The sequence below is a fragment of the Pleurodeles waltl genome, chromosome 8 (genome assembly GCF_031143425.1).
Source record: "Pleurodeles waltl isolate 20211129_DDA chromosome 8, aPleWal1.hap1.20221129, whole genome shotgun sequence".
NCBI classification, from domain to species: domain Eukaryota; kingdom Metazoa; phylum Chordata; class Amphibia; order Caudata; family Salamandridae; genus Pleurodeles; species Pleurodeles waltl.
This window is the reverse complement of record NC_090447.1, coordinates 1,547,415,424-1,547,433,853: the sequence shown is the minus strand read 5'-3', so window position 1 is coordinate 1,547,433,853 and position 18,430 is coordinate 1,547,415,424. Positions and strand designations below refer to the sequence as shown.

The 18,430-nt window shown below is 51.7% G+C and overlaps 1 protein-coding gene across 3 annotated transcripts in view; it reads right to left on the bottom strand.

Annotated features, from left to right (window-relative positions):
- Positions 1–5,685: 5,685 nt before the first annotated feature.
- The window catches only part of LOC138248978 (zinc finger protein 613-like), a 109,706-nt gene continuing 96,961 nt past the window's right edge, over positions 5,686–18,430 (bottom strand). Inside the window, exon 7 of one of the 3 annotated variants that reach the window (XM_069203040.1) lies at positions 5,686–7,362. In XM_069203040.1, coding sequence (XP_069059141.1) covers positions 6,554–7,362 — 809 coding nt within the window. In that variant the 3' untranslated portion in view covers positions 5,686–6,553. The remainder of the gene's footprint in view (positions 7,363–18,430) is intronic. The other 2 variants (XM_069203042.1, XM_069203041.1) reach the window with 2 other exon arrangements.

The following is an 18,430-nucleotide window of genomic DNA, read 5'->3' as shown; positions in this document are numbered from 1 at the left end:
CAGCCCTAACCCTGAGCCCTAAGAAGAGCCCCAGCCCTAACCCTGAGCCCTAGGAACATCCCCAGCCCTAAAAACTGTCCCATCCCTAACCCTGAGCCCTAAAAACAGCCCCAGCCCTGAAAACGGCCCCAGCCCTAACCCTAAAAACCAACCCAGCCCTAACCCTGAGCCCTAAGAAGAGCCCCAGCCCTAACCCTGAGCCCTAGGAACATCCCCAGCCCTAAAAACTGTCCCATCCCTAACCCTGAGCCCTAAAAACAGCCCCAGCCCTGAAAACGGCCCCAGCCCTAACCCTAAAAACCAACCCAGCCCTAACCCTGAGCCCTAAGAAGAGCCCCAGCCCTAACCCTGAGCCCTAGGAACATCCCCAGCCCTAAAAACTGTCCCATCCCTAACCCTGAGCCCTAAAAACAGCCCCAGCCCTGAAAACGGCCCCAGCCCTAACCCTACAAACCAACCCAGCCCTAACCCTGAGCCCTAAGAAGAGCCCCAGCCCTAACCCTGAGCCCTAGGAACATCCCCAGCCCTAAAAACTGTCCCATCCCTAACCCTGAGCCCTAAAAACAGCCCCAGCCCTGAAAACGGCCCCAGCCCTAACCCTAAAAACCAACCCAGCCCTAACCCTGAGCCCTAAGAAGAGCCCCAGCCCTAACCCTGAGCCCTAGGAACATCCCCAGCCCTAAAAACTGTCCCATCCCTAACCCTGAGCCCTAAAAACAGCCCCAGCCCTGAAAACGGCCCCAGCCCTAACCCTAAAAACCAACCCAGCCCTAACCCTGAGCCCTAAGAAGAGCCCCAGCCCTAACCCTGAGCCCTAGGAACATCCCCAGCCCTAAAAACTGTCCCATCCCTAACCCTGAGCCCTAAAAACAGCCCCAGCCCTGAAAACGGCCCCAGCCCTAACCCTAAAAACCAACCCAGCCCTAACCCTGAGCCCTAAGAAGAGCCCCAGCCCTAACCCTGAGCCCTAGGAACATCCCCAGCCCTAAAAACTGTCCCATCCCTAACCCTGAGCCCTAAAAACAGCCCCAGCCCTGAAAACGGCCCCAGCCCTAACCCTAAAAACCAACCCAGCCCTAACCCTGAGCCCTAAGAAGAGCCCCAGCCCTAACCCTGAGCCCTAGGAACATCCCCAGCCCTAAAAACTGTCCCATCCCTAACCCTGAGCCCTAAAAACAGCCCCAGCCCTGAAAACGGCCCCAGCCCTAACCCTAAAAACCAACCCAGCCCTAACCCTGAGCCCTAAGAAGAGCCCCAGCCCTAACCCTGAGCCCTAGGAACATCCCCAGCCCTAAAAACTGTCCCATCCCTAACCCTGAGCCCTAAAAACAGCCCCAGCCCTGAAAACGGCCCCAGCCCTAACCCTAAAAACCAACCCAGCCCTAACCCTGAGCCCTAAGAAGAGCCCCAGCCCTAACCCTGAGCCCTAGGAACATCCCCAGCCCTAAAAACTGTCCCATCCCTAACCCTGAGCCCTAAAAACAGGCCCAGCCCTGAAAACGGCCCCAGCCCTAACCCTAAAAACCAACCCAGCACTAACCCTGAGCCCTAAGAAGAGCCCCAGCCCTAACCCTGAGCCCTAGGAACATCCCCAGCCCTAAAAACTGTCCCATCCCTAACCCTGAGCCCTAAAAACAGCCCCAGCCCTAACCCTAAAAACCAACCCAGCCCTAACCCTGAGCCCTAAGAAGAGCCCCAGCCCTAACCCTGAGCCCTAGGAACATCCCCAGCCCTAAAAACTGTCCCATCCCTAACCCTGAGCCCTAAAAACAGCCCCAGCCCTGAAAACGGCCCCAGCCCTAACCCTAAAAACCAACCCAGCCCTAACCCTGAGCCCTAAGAAGAGCCCCAGCCCTAACCCTGAGCCCTAGGAACATCCCCAGCCCTAAAAACTGTCCCATCCCTAACCCTGAGCCCTAAAAACAGCCCCAGCCCTGAAAACGGCCCCAGCCCTAACCCTAAAAACCAACCCAGCCCTAACCCTGAGCCCTAAGAAGAGCCCCAGCCCTAACCCTGAGCCCTAGGAACATCCCCAGCCCTAAAAACTGTCCCATCCCTAACCCTGAGCCCTAAAAACAGCCCCAGCCCTGAAAACGGCCCCAGCCCTAACCCTAAAAACCAACCCAGCCCTAACCCTGAGCCCTAAGAAGAGCCCCAGCCCTAACCCTGAGCCCTAGGAACATCCCCAGCCCTAAAAACTGTCCCATCCCTAACCCTGAGCCCTAAAAACAGCCCCAGCCCTGAAAACGGCCCCAGCCCTAACCCTAAAAACCAACCCAGCCCTAACCCTGAGCCCTAAGAAGAGCCCCAGCCCTAACCCTGAGCCCTAGGAACATCCCCAGCCCTAAAAACTGTCCCATCCCTAACCCTGAGCCCTAAAAACAGCCCCAGCCCTGAAAACGGCCCCAGCCCTAACCCTAAAAACCAACCCAGCCCTAACCCTGAGCCCTAAGAAGAGCCCCAGCCCTAACCCTGAGCCCTAGGAACATCCCCAGCCCTAAAAACTGTCCCATCCCTAACCCTGAGCCCTAAAAACAGCCCCAGCCCTGAAAACGGCCCCAGCCCTAACCCTAAAAACCAACCCAGCCCTAACCCTGAGCCCTAAGAAGAGCCCCAGCCCTAACCCTGAGCCCTAGGAACATCCCCAGCCCTAAAAACTGTCCCATCCCTAACCCTGAGCCCTAAAAACAGCCCCAGCCCTGAAAACGGCCCCAGCCCTAACCCTAAAAACCAACCCAGCCCTAACCCTGAGCCCTAAGAAGAGCCCCAGCCCTAACCCTGAGCCCTAGGAACATCCCCAGCCCTAAAAACTGTCCCATCCCTAACCCTGAGCCCTAAAAACAGCCCCAGCCCTGAAAACGGTCCAAGCCCTAACCCTAAAAACCAACCCAGCCCTAACCCTGAGCCCTAAGAAGAGCCCCAGCCCTAACCCTGAGCCCTAGGAACATCCCCAGCCCTAAAAACTGTCCCATCCCTAACCCTGAGCCCTAAAAACAGCCCCAGCCCTGAAAACGGCCCCAGCCCTAACCCTAAAAACCAACCCAGCCCTAACCCTGAGCCCTAGGAACATCCCCAGCCCTAACAACTGTCCCATCCCTAACCCTGAGCCCTAAAAACAGCCCCAGCCCTGAAAACGGCCCCAGCCCTAACCCTAAAAACCAACCCAGCCCTAACCCTGAGCCCTAAGAAGAGCCCCAGCCCTAACCCTGAGCCCTAGGAACATCCCCAGCCCTAAAAACTGTCCCATCCCTAACCCTGAGCCCTAAAAACAGCCTCAGCCCTGAAAACGGCCCCAGCCCTAACCCTAAAAACCAACCCAGCCCTAACCCTGAACCCTAAGAAGAGCCCCAGCCCTAACAGCCCTAAAAATGGTCGTAGCCCTAACCATGAGCCCCAAAAACCATCCCAGCCCTAACCATGAGCCCTAAGAAGAGCCCCAGCCCTAACAGCCCTAAAAATGGTCGTAGCCCTAACCATGAGCCCCAAAAACCATCCCAGCCCTAGCCCTGAAAACGGCCCTAGCCCTAACCCTGAGCCCTAAAAACCATTCCAGCCCTACAACTGCCCCAGCCCTAACCCTTAGCCCTCAAAAATAGTCTCAGCCCTAAAAACGGTCCTAACCCTAGAAATTGCCTTAGTCCTCACCCAGAGCCCTAAAGGTAAACTGCTGGAATCATCACTACATCTAAACGTGAACTGCCAGGACTATCACTGCATCTATAGGTGAACTTCTGGGATCATCACTGCTTCCAAATGTGAACTGCAGGTGTGATCACTGCATTTACAGGTGAACTGCCGGGGCAATAACTGCACCTACAAGTGAACTGCTGGGACCATTAATTTATCCACAGGTGAACTACTAGGTGATCACTGCATCTACAGGTGAACTGCTGGGGTGATTACTTCTTCCACAGGTGAACTGCCAGGATCATGACTGCATCTACAAGTGAACTGCGGGGACCATCACTGCATCTATAGGTGAACAGCCGGGACCATCACTACATTTACAGGTTAACTGCCAGGATCACCACTGCATCTACAGGTGAACTTCCAGGGCAATCACTGCATTTACAGGTAAACTGCTGGATTGATCACTGCATCTATAGGTAAACTGCAAAGGTGATCAATGCATCTACAGTTGAACTGCCAGTGCGATCACTGCATTTACAGATGAATTGCCAGAGCGATCACTGCATCTAAAAGTAAACTGCTGGGATCATCACTGTTTTTACGGGTGAACTGACCAGATGATCATTGCATCTACTGGTGAAGTGCCAGCATGATCACTGCATCTAAAAGTGAACTGCCAGGACCATCATTGCATCTATATGTCAATTGCTGGGATCTTCACTGCATCTACAGGTGAACTGCTGGGGTGATCACGGCATTTACAGGTGAACTGCTGGGGTGATCACTGCATTTACAGGTGAACTACCAGGACAATCACTGCATCTACAGGTGAACTGCTGGGGCCGATTACTTCATCTACAGGTGAACTGCTGGGCGATCACTGCATCTACAGGTGAACTACCGGGATCATCACTGCATCTACAGGCGAACTGCCGGGAACATCATTGCATCTACAAGTGAACTGCAGGGACCATCACTGCATCTATAGGTGAACAACCGGGACCATCACTGCATCTATGGGTTAACTGCCAGGATCACCACTACATCTACAGGTGAACTTCCAGGGCAATCACTGCAGCTACAGGTAAACTGCTGGGGTGATCACTGCATCTATAGGTGAACTGCAAGGGTGATTACTGTAGCTACAGGTGAACTGCCAGGACCATCATTGTATCTACAGGTGAACTGCCAGGACCATCTCTGCATTTACAGATGAACTGCCAGTACCTTCACTGCATCTGTGAACTGCTGGGGCTATCTTGGCCAGTTACAGCTATTCCGTGGAATGTTCTGGCCTTGGCAGGGACATCAGGGATGCATGGTGGCTGCAACTAACAGCGAAGCTTGGAGTGGAAATTGAAGTATCTTTTGATTATTACTTCAGTTTTGAAACCTAAAGTCAGATTGTAGAGCATTGATAATCCTGCAATGAGCCCAAAGGATAACGTAGCATCTTCGAATAATAAAATCTATATTATGCTTCATGCCATCCTTCTGCCATACCTGAGAATTGAAGTATGAAAGGCTACGTTTGCATTGCTGGGGTTCAATCTTGCCAAATCGCAATCACAGTGGTGATCATTTAACTCACTGAGCAATCTTGCTGGCTTGAATTTTAATGAGCATTAAATATATTTGCTTACCTTTGAGCACTGCATCATGCTCTGAGCAGATGTTGAAAATGCCTCAAAAATTGGCACAAAGAAATCTTTTAGATTTCTTTGCGTTGTTTTTTCGGCCCCCCTAACGGGGGAATGTCCCCCTTGCATACATTATGCATGGTGCAGGCAAAATGTGGCGCAAGGGGTTACAAAGTGGTACAAAGAGGCCCTTATTGTGCCATACGTCTCGTAAACTAAACCCTTTGCAGTAATTGATGCAGTGATCAACCCACCCTAAGCACTACAAGAAAAGGAAATTATGTGAAAATACAACACAAACTCTTTTGGGTATAATGTGTACACTATTTGTTCAAATTTCATTGTTTCTGTAGTCAAGATGGGGTGTGACTCATTGACACTTTGTGATTCAACAATAAACCTGAAACATATATTTACTGCTACGTCTTGGAACTTTTATTTTGCAGCAAGAATTGGCTAATGTCCTTCAGATTTTATTTACTAATACCTTGTCATTGAAAAAAAAATATCACACAAAACTGGAACTTTTACTGAAAACACCCACAAACAGCCTTAGGGTACTGTGAAATATTTTTAAGAAAGCAAAACCTGCCCCAAGGTTCTGTAAGGTAGTTTCACTCCCTAACATAATCTAAAGGTAGGGAACAGAAGGTGGAAGTAATGAAGTTATTGTGACTTTTTTTTAAGTAAGAAAAGTGAATAGAACAGATACATTAAGTCATTGTTTAAGACTTTTTAACCTTTAATCCCATAAATACATTATTGTTTGAAAAGTTTGCCAAGTGTGTGTAGCAAATTAACTGTGGGCAAATGTATACTACCCAAGAACGTGCCACAAAATATGAAGGGCCTTGGTAGTGATGTTTTCGACACAATTACACCTTTGATGTTTCCACCAATTCTGTCTACATTTTGGCCTCAGTGCATATGTAGGTTAATGTTCGGAGAGTCTGCAAAAGTTCTCTCTCTCTGGGTGGGACTTTCTGTGTATGATCCATCTTCAAGAAGCACAATCCAGACACAGCCATGTTGTCAAACTGTCTGCGGTGGTCAATGGAAGAGCCTGGACCATTTTACTTCATGCAGTGTATGATTTTACACCTACTCAGTACTCTGCTTAATTGACTAATCCCTCAAACTATCAATTCTAATTTCTATAATCACTCCTAGTCAATGCCGGACCGGCATGAGACTGCCCTAAAAGTTCTGCTCTCTGTATTAGATTTGTCCTAGTGGATTCCAGTTCAGTCAGTCTGTCTTCTGGCACTGATGCTCTTACTGCATTAAGTATGTTTTCTATGATGCTCATTAAGATGGCTTTTCTGGATGAAAGTTTTGTCACATTTCGTACACTTATATGGTCTCTCTCCAGTATGGATTCGTATGTGGTCATCAAGGTTATATTTGCGATTGAACCTTTTGTCACAAAAAGTGCATGCATGTGGTTTTTCTGTTGAGTCTATTTTGTGGGGCGTGTTCAGATGGCTCTTGGAGAAGACAAGTTTTGCACAATCTGTTCCTGTAAAATGCTTTGCCCTTGAATTTATTTTTCCATTACTATGAAATGCTTCCTTCACACTGTAGCCTTTACTGCCTCCAATGCATGCATTTGCTCTCTGAGTTTGTTGGGTGTTTGAAACTTGTGAATATATTTCATTGCTTTCATATCCATTATCTGTGTCTGATCTCCATATGTTGGGGTCTCCTGGCTCAGATCTCCTTAGAAGGGGGTCTCCCAGATATGATCTGCTTATGTTGGAGTCCCCTAGATCTAAACTCCGCATGTGGGGGTCTCCTGGATCTGATATCTGTATGTTTGGGTCTCCTGAATTTGATCTTCTTACCCTGGGGTCTCCAGTGTGTAGACTGAAGTGAACATGGTTCCTGAAACTGCTTTCGCTTGGAGTAGGTTTTGTTCCTCTGAGCTCCTGATAACATTCAGACCATATCTGGCTTCTAAGGTTGGTATCTTCATTAGCACTATGGAGGACCCTTGTGTTCATTGTCGCTGATAAAGACTTGCATGGTGGAGCTCTTTCGGAGAATTTTATAGAGTCTTCCATCTTCATTTTTCTGTTAATGTTTCCTACACCTGTTTGAATGACATAAGACTCAGAAATTAATCTTCAATATGAAAGACAACAGAGAGAACAGTTTCTTTAAGCATATTATTATGACGAGAAATATCACTCTGTGCACACTATAAAATATCAACAGGAATTTCATATCGCTGGCTGGAAGTTGTATACGAAGAACACGTTACTTGCCTTCGGTAATACTCTTTCTAGTGGTTATTCTATTGAACCACAGTTTCCTCTTCTTGTGAAATTTCCGCAGGAGACACACTGGATCCAGAAACTTTAAAGCAGTATTCCTGCATGCCAGTAGGTGGCATTGTGTAGCTCCACCTCAACGTCATTCTGCTCTGGAAGTAAGAAGCAGAGCTGCATATGAGCCACCCATGCGCACTGATGTCAGTTGCTTTCTAGGATGTCGGCGGCCTCAGCCTTTGAGCCAATCAGCAGATTGGCATGATCAGTGTGCAGATCTCTAGTTTCAGACTTTTTAAGATGGTATCTGGAATTCTTGATAAGACTGGAAGGCTTAGGACCTTGAACCTTTGTGAGGCATGTTTCAGTGGAGGCAGACAGCCCATGGGGATTCCTGGTTACTCTCGTCACCTGTGTTGTGACTCAATCAGAAATCGAGCTGCTCCTTTGACAAACGGCAGTGCAGATGAGAGAGTACTTCAAGAGAGCTGACTTCCACAACCCAAATTTCAAAGGATCAGACAATAAGGACCTCATTACAACATTGGTGGTAAATCCCACTTACTGCTGTGCAGAAGACCGCCAACACACCGCTGTGGTGGCGGAATTCCGCTACAGCTATTACGACTCACAGCTCGGAATCCACCAACATCTAGACACCCACACAAGTCTGCCACACCAAAGGTCAGTGATAAACTGGCGATAACAAAACCTCCACCGTCACGCCAACAGGTATACGCCCACACTATCACGACCCACGAATCCACGCGGCGGTCTTTCAACCGCGGTATTCCATTGGCGGTACACACCGCCGTGCTCAAAATACACACACATTTACAAAACACAACCACATTGGACAATTTGAAACACACACACCTGATACACATACACACACCACTCCCACACACCCAATACAATAAAAAACACACACCCACATCACTCACAAAGCCCTACGAAAAAAATTGAGAACGAAGCACAGAGAGAGACACTACCATCAACAAACTAGCATCCACAGGCACACAACACCATCACTCATACAACATCCACGCACCTCACACAACACACACAAACACATCCCCTCACACATCACAACACACATCACATCACACATCACCCACACCACCCCATGGAACCGCAAAGACACCCCAGGTTCTCTGAGGAGGAGCTCAGGGTCATGGTGGAGGAAATCATCCGGGTAGAGCCACAGCTATTCGGATCACAGGTGTAGCACACCTCCATAGCTAGGAAGACGGAGCTATGGCGCAGAATCGTGGATAGGGTCAACGCAGTGGGACAGCATACAAGAACACGGGATGACATCAGAAATAGGTGGAACGACCTACAGGGGAAGGTGCGTTCCGTGGTCTCAAGAAACCAGATTGCAGTACAGAGGACTGGCGGTGGACCCCCACCTCCTACCCCACAACTAACAACATGGAAGGAGCAGGTCTTGGCTATACTGCATCCTGAGGGCCTCGCAGAAGTAGCTGGAGGAATGGACTCTGGTAAGTCAAATCTTAACTATTACATCCCCCACCCTACCTGCATGTTATTACATACCCCCACCCTCACCCCATCACTCCAACACTTCACATATGTCCCACTATCACAAACCACCCATCCCAACACCAAGCCCTGCATGCAACACCAAAGCATGGACACCCATCACCAAAGCATGTCCACTACAGATACTCACACAGATCCCCAAACCAAATATCACACAAGGTCCTACACAAGAATGTAAGCACTGGGGTACAGGGTCACCCACCCACTGCACACGATGGCACACACAGATGCAATAATCATGCCTTTACACCCCTGCAGGACCCCTAACCAACGTCACCGGACAGGAGTTTCCAGACATGTTCACCCCCCCACAGAAGAGGTTCACAGTGATGACAGCAGCTCTGTCCATCTGGATCTAGATGACCAGCCCGGCCCATCTGGGACCTCGGGACAGTCGGTTCCCCACACACTGGCACATGCCACCACAGAGCCTCCCCCTCAGGAAACACCAGCACAGCACCCACCCAGCAGGCCCATACCTCTGTCCCCAGGACACGTCAATCAGCAGTGTGTCCACCACTACAGGGAACTCAGGCAAACCCACAAACCCAAGAACATCAGGGACCTGGGGGCAGTGGCAGTGGGCACACGGTTCAGGAGACAGAGGCACAGGATAACAGGGGAACTGGGAGGACTGCTGTACGACAGGGAGAGAACAGGCCCAGGGAACCCACTCTCCACGAGGCCCTCTCCAACATCATAGGAGCGTACCATCATTCCCAGGAGATGATGGCAACAGTACCGGCCAGGTTTCAGGAGACCCAGCGGCTGCAGGAGGAACAGTATTTGGGGATCAGGGAGGAACTCAAGTCCATCAACACCACCCTGGTCACCATTGTAGGGGTGCTGAAGGACCTTGTGAACACCAGGAGGGACACTGTGGCACAACAAGGGGCCCCTGACACTAGCCTCGATGATGAACTGCCCACCACCTCTGCCGGCGCTAGTGGACAGGAGGCACCGCCACAGGACCACAACACCAGCACCCCACCCCCTGCAGATGGAAAACCACCCCGCAAACAGTCCCTGAGATCCAGGGAAAAGACAGAGAACAATTCTATGACCCCGCCAAGAAATGAGACCACCCTGAATGTCATCCTTCTGTCCCACTTCGTCACCCTGTCCATCCTTAAACTGCCCTAGCTCCACTTCCTTTGCCCCTTTGGACAATGCACCTGTGAGACAAATAACTGGACTCTGCCATGGACATTCCTCCACCATCACCCCAGACCATTTTACAACCCCCTCCACTAATTTGCACTTAAATAAACACCCTTGAATCAAAAAACAATCTGGAGTCAGTCTGTGCTTTCACAAATGTGTATTTGCAATAACTAAGGAAAATAGCAATGTCCATTTTATTGTCAACATCACTATGCCACATAGCTCTAGTCCATGAGGTAATATAGCAGAGGTCTCACATCTGTGAAATGGAAAGGCAAAGTGACAGGTCAGGGTCCATACACTGGGTGAAAGTGACAGACATATAGACATATGATAGGTCTAACAATTGTATAAGATGTAGGAGGCAGTGATGTCTTCTTACCTGTGTCTCACTGGAAGTATTGCTGGATCACGTTGTTTCTGTTGTCGATATCCTCTTCTTCTGCCTCCTCTTCTTCACTGTTCACAGGCTCCACAGCTGCCACAAGACCTCCTTCTGGACCATCCTTCTGCAGAAAAGGCACCTGTCATCGCAAAGCCAGGTTGTGCAGCATACAGCAGGCCACGATGATCTGGCACACCTTCTTTGATGAGTAGTAGAGAGAACCACCTGTCATATGGAGGCACTGGAACCTGGCCTTCAGGAGGCCGAAGGTTCTTTCTATAATCCTCCTAGTTCGCCCATGTGCCTCATTGTAGCGTTCCTCTGCCCTTGTCCTGGGATTTCTCACTGGGGTCAGTAGCCATGACAGGTTGGGGTACCCAGAGTCACCTGCAAATGTCGAGGGACAACTGTTAGACACACACGGATAGCTGAAATCAGGTCTGGCTACAACTGGGCACACAGTTCCTGGATTGTGGCATGATCAAGTCTGTAAGTGACTATTACATGTCTCTCTTCCATTGTCGACAGGTCCACCAGAGGTCTGTACACCAGAGGATGCCGCCATCTCCTCACCTGCCCCAGCGGACGTGCCCTATGGACGAGAACAGCGAGCACAGAGTCAGCCAACACTGAGGTAGTAAAAAAAGAATTTATTGCACACATTTGTCAATCCGCTATGTGCCTGTCTCTGTGTGTATGCAAGGCCTAGATATGTGTGACACATTTAAAAATAATGCCATGTGGCCACCTGAAATGGTGGCTGCCTGACCTGTAATGTGGGAAAAGGGGATATGAGGTAACTGCGTTGGCGCTGTACACCATCGCGGTAGGCAGTCGAAGACAGCAGCACAATCCTGCATTGGTTAACATTGGGCAGCGGTCGCAAATGGGCCCTATGGGTCCCAGGAGCCAATGACAATGTACGCCGTCGATGATGGTATGCACCACCGCGGACGTCACCGCCATTTTCTGTCCGTTCCCTCACTTGATACCTGACCTTCGACAGGAGAGGACCTACACTGCAAGTGCTGCTGTGACCTGTGTCTGGAAGCGACAATGGCTCATGTGTCAGGGGAAAGGGCCACTGCCTTCACTTCGGAGGAGTTGGAGAAGTTAGTGGATGGGGTACTCCCCCAGTACACGCTACTCTACGGTCCTCCAGACAAACAGGTGAGCATGCTGTATGGGCAATGCCTGTTTGGAGTGGTGTGGATGGAAGATACAGGGGGGTGGACTGAGGCCTGCATGAGCGGACGGTGAGTGTATGTGCGTCAGGGCAAGGGTGGGAACGTGGGCCAATGACTGTGACGGTCCGGACGGTTAAAGTTTTTCCTTTTCCCCTGTACTATTCCCCTAGGTCAGCGCCCACCAGAAGAAGGATATTTGGCGTGCCATCGCCAAGGACATCCAGACCCTGGGGGGTCCACCACAGATGGAGCACCCACTGCTGTAAAAGATGGGAGGACATTCGCCGCTGGAGCAAGAAGACGGCGGAGGCCCAGCTGGGGATGGCCTCCCAGCGTGGGAGGGGTGCCCGTCGCACCATGACCCCCCTGATGTTCCGGATTCTGGCGGTGGCGTATCCGGAGATGGGTGGGTGCTTGAGGGCATCACAGCAGCCACAAGGGGGTGAGTACTGTCACATCCATCTGACTCTGCACTCATTAGGAGGTGTCTGGGTGGGGGAGGTGGGCAGTGGGTTACCCTAGGCCAGTGCGAGCTTTGTAGGCAAAGACCCTTTGTGAGGCAGGCTATGTGGCACCCCAACCCCACCAGTGGTAAGAGCCATCTACACCTTGTCAGGCTCCTGTGACTTCCATGTGTGCAGCAATCGGGCATAGGCCTCGTACCCCATGTCCCTGTGATTAATTAGGGAACTCTAAGTGCATGGCGTAGTGCAGAGGGTTGCTGTGTCTGTAGTGTCCACCAACGGTAGCGGTATTGCATGCACTGAACATGTCTTTCTTCTTTCTCCCCCCCCCCACTTTTTGTGGTCTCCCTGTTCTTGTGTGCATTAGCATCATCAGGCAGGGGAGCAGTGCCACCGAAGCAGAAGGGACCTGCATCCCACTTGGCCCTGGAGGGTGAGACAACGGAGTCTGAAGTCACCAGTGGGACGGAGGGCAAGGGGAGCTCCACGGCGGGGACAGTAGCAGAGACCAGCGACACCAACTCCTCCTCTGATGGGAGCTCCCTTGTGATGGCGGGCCCCTCTGTGCCCACCGCATCTACAGGTACAGCCGCCACCCTCCCTACCAGCACCGCCCTCCCAGCAGCCCCTCAGCGTGTGTCCCGTGGCCGCTCACCCAGGAGGGTGGGCATCTCCTTCGCCCCAGGCACCTCAGGCCCTGCCCCAGTCAGCCCTGCTGCCCTCAGTGAGGAGGGTATTGACCTCCTGAGATCCCTCACTGTTGGGCAGTCTACCATTCTGAATGACATCCAGGGTGTAGAGAGGCAGTTGCAACAAACAAATGCATACCTGGAGGGCATTCATTCTGGCCAGGCAGCCCAACAGCGAGCATTTCAGGCTCTGGCCTCTGCACTGATGGCAGCCATTGTCCCTGTGTCCAGCCTCCCCCTCCAACCTCCTCCACCCAGACCCAATCCCCTGTACCTCAGCCCAAGCACACCATCAGACCAGCATGCACACACATCAACACACAAGGGTGGCTCAGGCAAACATAACCACCACACATCCCACAGGCACTCACACAAGCATCCTACCCATGCAAACATACCAACATCCATTGTCTCCACTGTGTACCCCTCCTCCACGTCTCCCTCCTCCCTCCCTATCATGTCTCCACTCACACCTGCATGCACTACATCCTCAGCTACTACCTCCATCACCAGCACGCCCCTCACCACACACCGCTCACGTGCACTCACCACCCCCACTACCATTCACACATCCCTTGTGTCCTCTGCCAGTGTCTGTGAGCCCTCCTCCCAAAGTACACAAACGCAGTCACACACCCACCCAACAGCCATCCACCTCACAACAGCCTAGAGCCCATGCACCTTCACCCATAGTCATCAAACGAACACCTCCTACAACCACAACCTCTTCCTCCACTCCCAAACCCCCTCCATCTACCAGTCCCAGTGTGTCTAAAAAGCTTTTCCTATCAAATGTTGACCTCGTTCCCTACACCTCCCCCACCGTCCGTCCCCTAGGGCCCGCCTTTCCGGGTCCCAACCCAGCACCTCAGCCACCACATCACCGGGCACAGTGGTGCCAGCAATAGCGGTATTTTGGAGTGCGCCAAGCAACAGGGCTGCCAGTGTCCCAAGGAGCGAGGGCAAGGACATTCTGCCACCTCCAAAACTGAAAAAGTTGCCCACATCCTGGAGGGAGAAGGCGAAAACACCTGCCACCAAGGGCTCAGGCAAGACAAAAGTTGAAAGTGGCAAGACAGCTGCACCACCATCCAAGGTGGGGAAGGGCCTGAAAATCAAAGGCAGGTCCACGTCGACACCAACCTGCACGGCGGACAAGACCGCCACCAGCACTGCCACCTGCACCGTCGCCACAGACACCGCCGCCAGCACCCCAGACACTGAGCCTTTCACCAGCACTGCAGACACTGTGCCCTTCACCAGCACTGCAGTCAGTGAGCCCACCACCAGCACCACAACTTCTGACACCAGCACCGCAGTCAGTGAGGCCGCCACCAGCACCACAGTCAGTGAGGCCGCCATCAGCACCGTAGTCAGTGAGGCCGCCACCAGCAGTGCCGCCACAAAGACCGCTGCCAGCACCGATGCCACAGAGCCCACCGCAAGCACCGCCGCTACTGACCCCGCCGCCAGCACCGCCAGCAGCCCCACGACATCCTGAGCCAGTGGCACCACCGCAGACATGGCTGCCATCCCCAGTGGTCAGTCGTACAAGGCTGGTGGTCAATTCCAGGAGCCTGGGCAGCTTGCATGTTGCACCACCGTCAGTGGAGTGTCACATCCACTACCTCAGTCCTTAGCAGGATGAAGCACTCTGGGCACAAAGCCCCCTCCAGAACCAGTGGAGAAAGGCATCCACTTGAGAGACTGTGGCTTTGCACTCCCCAGGATAAAGCAGTGGGCAAACCACCCACTGGAGAGACTTGAGATGCTGTGGCTTTGCACTCCCCAGGATAAAGCAGTGGGCAAACCACCCACTGAAAAGACTTGAGAGACTGTGGCTTTGCCCTCCCCAGGATAAAACTGTGGGCAAACCACCCACTGGAGAGACTTGAGAGACTGTGGCTTTGTACTCCCCAGGATAAAGCAGTGGGCAAACCACCCACTGGAGAGACTTGAGAGACTGTGGCTTTGCACTCCCCAGGATAAAGCAGTGGGCAAACCACCCACTGAAAAGACTTGAGAGACTGTGGCTTTGCCTTCCCCAGGATAAAGCAGTGGGCAAACCACCCAATGGAGAGACTTGAGAGACTGTGGCTTTGCACTCCCCAGGATAACGCAGTGGGCAAACCACCCACTGAAAAGACTTGAGAGACTGTGGCTTTGCCCTCCCCAGGATAAAGCAGTGGGCAAACCACCCACTGGAGAAACTTGAGAGACTGTGGCTTTGCACTCCCCAGGATACATCAATGAGCATGCAGCACCCTCGTGGAGCTGACGTCGTGCACTCATCCGGCTGAGGTGCCCCTCTTCCCTTCCCCCTGAGGTGCCTGTTTCATTTCGATCTGATGCCCCAGCATTGTTCTCTCCATTTCAAGTCTGGTATCGAGTGTGGGCCTCGCCCATGCATTTTGGGCCCAGTGGTCCACGGACTATGAATGGTGCACTACCCGGACTTGAATAGTTGGTGTACATAATTGTTTATACTGTATTTAAAGTTTTGACTAATGTTTTTTTTTAATTACAATCGTTACAATCATTTCCTTTTGTCATTGCGTTGTTCCAGGGAGGGTTAGGGGGTGTAAATCTAATGTTGCAGCATGTATTTGTGTGTATGTTGTTGTAGGTGAGGGTGGGGGTTTTGCGTGTTGCTTGTGTGTGTCACTCTCTTTTCCCTCACCCCTCCCCTGTGTTGTAGGTGCAGTACTCACCGTGGTCGCCGCCGCATTCTTTCATGCTCATGGTAGAGGAGCACAAATATTATCGCAGGGAGTATTTGGAGTTCTGGCTCCATGGCATCCTGGTTTCTCGTAAGTTGTGTAGAGGTGAGTGTTTTCCCTTCCAAGTCCTGTTTCTGCCGTGTTTTTGTTTGCGTTGAATCCGCCGCGGAAAAGGTGGCTGATTGGCCTCTCATAATAGTGTGGGCGGTACATTGTCTTCCTCCTGTCTGTTGGCGATGACCGCCATGCTGTTTGTTTCGTGGCGGTCGGAGTGTTAAAGTGGCTGTCTATGTTGGCGGTTTCCGCCATGGTCGTGATTCCATTTTTTTACCGCCGCTTTAACACCGACCGCTAGGGTTGTAATGTGGGCCAAAATCACAGTTGTCAAGACTTTGAGCTGCAGCAATCAGGGCTGGGGAACAAGGACTGCCACTCTCCCTGAAGGGTGAGAGACCATCACCCACGAAGTCAAGACCATTTGCCATAAGCTGGGAACTTCAATCTTCTGCCTGACTGCTAAAACCAGTGGACCCTGTGAGGAGGAGAGTGCTTGGAGGGAGTGAGGCCCAGCGGGGATCATAGTTAGTGGATGTAGGAGGCTGGAATGGCTTGTAGTGAGTACTAAGGGGTACTTACACCTTCCACCAGGCCCCGGTATCCCTTATTAGTGTATAGGGTGTCTAGCAGCTTAGGCTGATAGATAATGGTAGCTTAGCAGAGCAGCTTAGGCTGAACTAGGAGACAAGTGAAGCTCCTACAGTACCACTAGTGTCATATGCCCAATATCATAAGAAAACACAATACACAGATATACTAAAAATAAAGGTACTTTATTTTTATGACAATATGCCAAAGTATCTCAGTGAATACCCTCAGTATGAGGATAGCAAATATACACAAGATATATGTACACAATACCAAAAATATGCAGTATAGTATTAGAAAACAGTGCAAACAATGTATAGTTACAATAGGATGCAATGGGGACACATAGGGATAGGGGCAACACAAACAATATACTCCAAAAGTGGAATGCGAACCACGAATGGACCCCAAACCTATGTGACCTTGTAGAGAGTCACTGGGACTGTAAGAAAACAGTGAGGGTTAGAAAAATAGCCCACCCTAAGACCCTGAAAAGTGAGTGCAAAGTGCACTGAAGTTCCCCAAAGAGCACAGAAGTCGGAATAGGGGAATTCTGCAGGAAAGACCAACACCAGCAATGCAACAACGATGGATTTCCAGACTAGAGTACCTGTGGAACAAGGGGACCAAGTCCAAAAGTCACGATCAAGTCGAGAGTGGGCAAATGCCCAGGAAATGCCAGCTGTGGGTGCAAAGAAGCTGCTACTAGGCAGTAGAAGCTGAGGATTCTGCAGGAACGACAAGGATGGATGTCCCACGTCGTGAAGAGTCGTGCAGAAGTGTTTTCCCGCCGAAAGACCGCAAACAAGCCTTGCTAGCTGCAAGTCGTGCGGTTAGGGTTTTTGGATGCTGCTGTGGCCCAGGAGGGACCAGGATGTTGCCAATTGGGTCAGGGGACAGAGGGGGCGCCCAGCAAGACAAGGAGCCCTCTCAGAAGCAGGCAGCACCCGCAGAAGGGCCGGAACAGGCACTACGAAGAGGAGTGAAACAGTGCTCACCTCAAGTTGCACAAAGGAGTCCCACGCCGCCGGAGGACAACTCAGGAGGTCGTGCAATGCAGGTTAGAGTGCCGTGGACCCAGGCTTGGCTGTGCACAAAGGATTTCCGCTGGAAGTGCACAGAGGCCGGAGTAGCTGCAAAAGACGCGGTTCCCAGCAATGCAGTCTGGCGTGGGGAGGCAAGGACTTACCTCCACCAAACTTGGACTGAAGAGTCACTGGACTGTAGGAGTCACTTGGACAGAGTTGCTGGATTCAAGGGACCTCGCTCGTTGTGCTGAGAGGAGACCCAGGGGACCGGTGATGCAGTTCTTTGGTGCCTGCGGTTGCAGGGGGACGATTCCGTCGGCCCACAGGAGATTTCTTTGGAGCTTCTAGTGCAGAGAGGAGGCAGACTACCCCCACCGCATGCACCACCAGGAAAACAGTCGAGAAGGCGGCAGGATCAGCGTTACAGAGTTGCAGTAGTCGTCTTCGCTACTTTGTTGCAGTTTTGCAGGCTTCCAGCGGGGTCAGCAGTCGATTCCTTGGCAGAAGGTGAAGAGAGAAATGCAGAGGAACTCTGATGAGCTCTTGCATTCGTTATCTAAGGAATTCCCCAAAGCAGAGACCCTAAATAGCCAGAAAAGAGGGTTTGGCTACCTAGGAGAGAGGATAGGCTAGCAACACCTGAAGGAGCCTATCAGAAGGAGTCTCTGACGTCACCTGCTGGCCCTGGCCACTCAGAGCAGTCCAGTGTGCCAACAGCACCTCTGTTTCCAAGATGGCAGAGGTCTGGAGCACACTGGAGGAGCTCTGGGCACCTCCCAGGGGAGGTGCAGGTCAGGGGAGTGGTCACTCCCCTTTCCTTTGTCCAGTTTCGCGCCAGAGCAGGGCTGAGGGGTCCCTGAACCGGTGTAGACTGGCTTATGCAGAAATGGGCACCATCTGTGCCCCTGAAAGCATTTCCAGAGGCTGGGGGGGCTACTCCTCCCCTGCCTTAACACCTTTTTCCAAAGGGAGAGGGTGTAACACCCTCTCTCTGAGGAAGTCCTTTGTTCTGCCATCCTGGGCCAAGCCTGGCTGGACCCCA